Source organism: Vigna unguiculata, chromosome 5, assembly GCF_004118075.2.
Source record: "Vigna unguiculata cultivar IT97K-499-35 chromosome 5, ASM411807v1, whole genome shotgun sequence".
Classification (NCBI taxonomy): Eukaryota; Viridiplantae; Streptophyta; class Magnoliopsida; order Fabales; family Fabaceae; genus Vigna; species Vigna unguiculata.
Window position 1 is genome coordinate 3,449,510 of NC_040283.1, and position 5,795 is coordinate 3,455,304.

General features: G+C 32.7%; 1 protein-coding gene across 1 annotated transcript; it reads left to right on the forward strand.

Moving 5' to 3' along the window:
- The first annotated feature begins 229 nt into the window (after positions 1 to 229).
- Positions 230 to 3,941, forward strand: LOC114185357 (aquaporin NIP2-1-like). The gene is made up of 5 exons (XM_028073028.1): positions 230 to 487; positions 647 to 871; positions 2,880 to 3,074; positions 3,164 to 3,225; positions 3,433 to 3,941. Exons 1-5 carry the CDS (start codon positions 347 to 349, stop codon positions 3,674 to 3,676), a joined length of 867 nt encoding a protein of 288 aa, XP_027928829.1. The 5' UTR covers positions 230 to 346; the 3' UTR covers positions 3,677 to 3,941.
- Positions 3,942 to 5,795: the final 1,854 nt, after the last annotated feature.

Sequence of the window (5,795 nt, forward strand, 5' to 3'; positions counted from 1 at the left end):
CCAAACCTTTTTAAAAATAAAAAAAGCAAAATTATGTGAAATTAAAAACGATGAAAAGTGGTTATTGGTTAACCATATAGAGCGACATTGAAACAGGAGATGAAATGTGAGCGTGGGAAAGAAAGCCCAGAGAAGGTGCGAGTGACGTAATCGAAGTGTCACCCAATTTCACGGTCTACTCTTTAGGAATTTTTATTTCTCACACCTACTTGCTCACCATGTGGAATAGATGAACGAAGAGGTACACTTTGTGGCATTATAAAAGGACCAATTATCCTCCACCTCTACCATACATAGCTAACAACACACACTTCACTTCTCTCAGATACTAGCCTGGTCCATAACAATGGAAGGTACCAGCCAAAACACGTTTACCTTCATTACCACCACCATCGACGCTCCAAGTCCAACCACCCCTGAGATATCACCATCTCGTGATGCTCTTTCAGGACTAGCACAAGCTTACCCTCCTGGCTTTTCCAGAAAGGTAACAAAACAACCCATTTTCATTTCTCTTCATCATATCAAACTTTGGTCAACACAGCACAAATTCATAAGACTCACAAACTTATGTTTTGGTTCGGTTTTTTATTTGGTTGCTGCTGAGGAAATGTGTATACGATGATGATTGATTTGGATGTGGCAGGTGTTTGCGGAGGTTATCGGAACGTTTCTGTTGGTGTTCGTGGGAAGTGGTTCTGCGGGTCTTAGTGTTATTGATGAGAGCAGAGTGTCAAAGCTTGCAGCTTCGATTGCTGCAGGACTCATCGTCACAGTGATGATTTACTCAATCGGACACATTTCTGGGGCACACATGAACCCTGCGGTTTCCCTTGCTTTTGCTGCGGTGAGGCATTTTCCGTGGCCACAGGTGCGTCCGTATACAGATTTTTTGTTTTTCTCGACAACCGTGTCCCGATACTTATAAAATAATTCATATTACTATGTTCTTTCTATAATATAATCTTCGGATTCATTAAACATTGATATTCGTTTCCACACGTCTCGATGGACACAATTATGTGTTACGAGGGACTTTGTTTTCCTTGTTTTTTACTATCTCGACGGAGATTGGTAACTACGGTTTCAAAATTTTGCTGATTAATAGCATGTTGAGCTTAGTTTAATTTAATCATTTAAAAATAGTTCATAAGAGTTGACATAAAGACTATTTGCCTGAGTATTCAAATTTTGTTGTCAAAATCGTTTTAAAAAAATGTTTAATCTAAAAGTATCTGTTTCTATGATTCTTTTAGATAATATGTTATCCTTACTAATAATAATTTTTAAAAAAATTAAAAATTAATATATCTTCTGTGATACTGCAAAATGAAAAATAATTCGTTCAAATTTATTCTTCATCACTGCTTTAAGAGGAATTAGACAGTTTTCACCAATTCTAAACTCTGTTTTTAAAATGGAATGGAGTTTATACATGACTCGTTCACCGATTTTCCCATATAATTCAGAAAGTTTAATTTGATTTGTTAGTCTCTGTATCCTACACGTAACATGTGTAACTTGTGCAGTTGAGCCAAATATGTCATTATTGTCTCCAATTTTGTCACTAATAATGGAAGGTTAATATTACATTAAATCTTCAAATGCACAGTGCACACTAATCAGTTTGATTGACCAAGAGATTCAGGTCCCTCACCACACCTTCTATTTTAAAATGCTCTCCAATAGAAATTCCTCATTAATCATAAACCAGTACTAATTAATACAACAGCAGAATACAATAATTAAAAATAGCTATATACCGGATATACGTTAGTTGGGTGGTGCGTGTAACATAAATAATATTCCATCATTTCTTATGATTGGCGTATATAAATAATCAGAAAATAATAAGCATAAACATTTCATTACTCTGAACACCTCATTGATAATACATATTGTTTTTATCTGTTTTTTCTTCTTATCATGGATTATATATTTAATTCTATCTCTTTATCTCCGTGAGTATTTTATTAAATGATTAGTGTACACTTATCATTTTACAAATGATAACTGTAAAAGACGAACTCTTCACAAATCTTCATAGACTTTTTCTGTATGCTGGTGTGATACAAATATCTGTCAGGCCATATTGATTTAAAAAGGTTCAATGAATTTACTATGGAATATATATATATAAAAAAAAATTAATAGTAAAAGGGGGAAATATCTCATTCAAATGATCTAGAAACCAAGCTGACTCTGTTTGTATGGTTGAAGTCATCATCAAAAGGGTTCAGCCAAGAGAAAAAAAGAGGTACTGGTCAAGTTCACGCCTCACCGTGGACCCACGGTAATGTGTGAGCATTTGCAGCCAGAAACAATCAGAAATGTTCAATAAATATGTGGTCCATAAATCTCTCATGAATCTATATCATATGTGATGAGGATTTGAACCACTCTTCTGCCCCCAAATAATGCCGAATAAATGATTGGATCCTTATTGTTTACATAACTAACAGAAAAAATACTGAAAAACAATCCTTATTATCTGTTTTTAATCCAGAACGTTTAGTAAGATATATTAGATATTCTTCAACTAATGTTCTTAAGATATTTTTTAGTAAAACGTGATAAAATAGTTTATGTTAAAAGAACAGATACTTCCCCCTGTACTCCACAATAATTTAAAAAAAATTTGCAAGCTCTGCATTATTTGTATTCGTGAGTAGAAAATTAATAGGTTTAATTCAATTTGGAGCCGACGCAAGATGACAAGAATGACAATAGAAAAAGTCAACAAGTAGTACTTGAATTTAGAATAAATTCTTTGCAGATAAAGGTCCATAGGGTAGAAAAAAAAATTATAAATTTGATTCCTTTTCTCATTTTTGAACCCAGACACATGAATAAATAATCCAATGGTTTCGTTGTTGCAGGTCCCGTTTTACGTAGCAGCTCAACTCACTGGATCCATTTCTGCTTCATACACACTGCGAGAGCTTTTCCAGCCATCAAAGGAAATTGGGGGAACAACACCTGCTGGATCACATGTTCAAGCACTCATCGTGGAAATGGTGACAACTTTCACCATGGTGTTCATTTCCATGGCCGTGGCCACTGACACAAACGCTGTAAGAATCACCGTAAATTTTTTACAACTTTCAATTACATTATCCAAACACGACACATGTCGCTAACCTTAACATGTTGAAATTGGCAGACAGGACAACTATCAGGAGTAGCAGTAGGTTGTTCGGTTTCCATATCAAGCATTGTTGCCGGGTAAGTTAAAGGAAAGAAAAAAAAAAGTGTTCCTCACTCAAACACACACAAACACAATTTTATGTTACAGGAATTGCATGAGCACAGGGAAAATAAAGTTAAAAAGGGAGAGTCTCACAATTTGGCAAAGGCTATATGAACATACATGCATGACAGAAGGAAATGTTTTGAAAATTATTGTTGTTGTTGTGATGTCCATGTATACAGACCAATATCGGGGGGATCAATGAACCCAGCAAGGACATTAGGTCCTGCAATTGCAACATCATCGTACAAGGGACTTTGGGTATATTTTGTTGGACCAATTACTGGTGCAGTTTTAGCAGCATGGTCTTACAATGTGATTAGGGACACGGAACACCCTGGTTTTCCATTTTCACTATCCTCCCTCTCATTCAAGGTACGCCAAAGCGTTAGTGGAACTAAAACCGACCAACGAAGCTTGGTTTGAAAAGAAGCGTGTGATGTTTTCAACACCGCCCAAATCAACGTCACCTTGAATGTCTTGTCTTGGAGGATCTCAAGTTCCACATGTAGAATCATCAATGCCACACTACACCATGGTATTATTATTAGCTTGTCCATGTGTGAAGTTTGAGGGTTATGATGAGCCATGTATAATGCAAAAATGTTTAGTGTGTTTATCCTACATTAATGAAATGTCAGTTTCATATGAAATGCAATGCAGACAACAAATCGGATGCTATTAATGCTAATTCAATGCTCGCCCAAACTGATAGTGTCTGTGTAAGAGATTGATTAATATCACATAATATTCTCAAGTTTAACATCAATAATACACCTACACAAATCCATATCCATCAAGTGCTTTGCCACATATACCATAAAACTTCAAATGGATCGATACATATTAACATACTCTACCCGTCAATTCATACACGTATTATTCCCCAGGCCGCCGGAGAATAAACAAACATGGGACCATATATGGTAACCAACCACACCAATTAACCATCACTCTTCTCATATTTTTAAGATTATCAAAAAATATCAAAGTCTTAATCTCGTTATTAATAAAATAGTAATTGGTAAAACTAAACGAATTTTTATAAGTGATTCAAATTTATTAAAAAATTATAACTTTTAACAAATTTCAACGAATATACAATGTAATTATGTTTAAAAGAATATGTTAATGACATGTTTTTAAGTAACTACAAGAAAGTAAACGGAACAAATTATAATGGAAAAATGGTCGACAAAACATGGTGGACAAATGGTGGTTCAGAAACTCGCAATATAAGTTCAGATTCTATGTCAACGTTCAAGACACTGAACCTCTTGTAGTGAACACTTTCACAAAATATTAGCTAGATTCGGAGTTGTAAGAAAACTTCTCAAGAAAATAATTTGTACCCTTGGAAAATAATTTACTTTTTGTGATAATATGAACTTAAACATGGTTGTGGCCAACTAACAAATTGTTTCTGTCCATGTATATATTTATTCTTTTTAAGCATTTCTTTCCATGTGTAATAAAAGGATTAAAGTGATATACATATACATTTAGCAGTAGGTTACCTTACACTAAGAAGACAACCAAACAAAGACATTATTAAAGGTAGCACAATCATTTTTATCAGTATCTCGACTCCAACATTCCGTGCTCTTTTTTCTTTCTTATATTGCAAAATTCTCATCCATTGAAAATAAAGGATTTCTAAATTTTGATATGAAATTTGAATTCATTATTATTCCAAATTTTGATACAATTTGGTTTCTAAACTTTAAAAATTTATAGATATAATCTTTCTTAATTTTTTTTGACGTTTCAGACGGCGTTTCAAATTAAAGTTGGAGTTGTTCACACTATTTGATACGTTTTAGCTCAAATGCTAACCTATAAAAAAAATTTAACATCGTTGAGTTAGGAAGACTATATCCATTTATATTTTAAGTTTGAAGATCAAAATATATCAAAATTTAGAATAAAAACATATTCAAATTTCACATCCAAATTTAGGGACTAAAAATATATTTAAACTAAAAAATAAATATCAAATTATATAATTATATATAAATAAAGAAAAATAATTTTTTGACTACTAAATTTTGACAACTTTTTTTTATAACCTTAGGTGGCATCGTAGTGATTTTCTATTTTTTCATTTTCTCATACTTAATATTCTAAAATCACTTAAAAGATGTCATCTCATGTTGTAAGATAAAGTTGTCAAAATTTAATAATAAAAAAATCATTTTCCATAAATAAACAAGTGATGTGAATTTTATTTTATAAATCAGTTTTATAATATGATATCATGCCATAAGAGTTTATCCTAAGAATGATTAGATTTATGAATCAAAACAGTGTTTAAGCACTTACAAATTATTATGAGTGAAATCTATTGAAAAGTTCAATAGAAGTTGTGGATCCTAGTCTACTTGCATGTCACATATAGGAAGATTTTATCTTTATCCTTTTCTTTTCTTCAAATGTACATAGTTTTAAACTTTAAAAGTGAGCCATGTATTAAAAAATACAATTTTTATGATAGAGAAACTTAAGAGGAGAAGGTACATGCACTAACGTAGATGAATTCGATTTC

Coding starts and splice junctions, on each gene's coding strand:
- LOC114185357 (XM_028073028.1), top strand. CDS start 347: ATGGAAGGTACCAGCCAAAACACGTTTACCTTCATTACCACCACCATC. Junction 488..646: donor CTCCTGGCTTTTCCAGAAAG/GTAACAAAACAA, acceptor TGGATGTGGCAG/GTGTTTGCGGAGGTTATCGG. Junction 872..2,879: donor GGCATTTTCCGTGGCCACAG/GTGCGTCCGTAT, acceptor TCGTTGTTGCAG/GTCCCGTTTTACGTAGCAGC.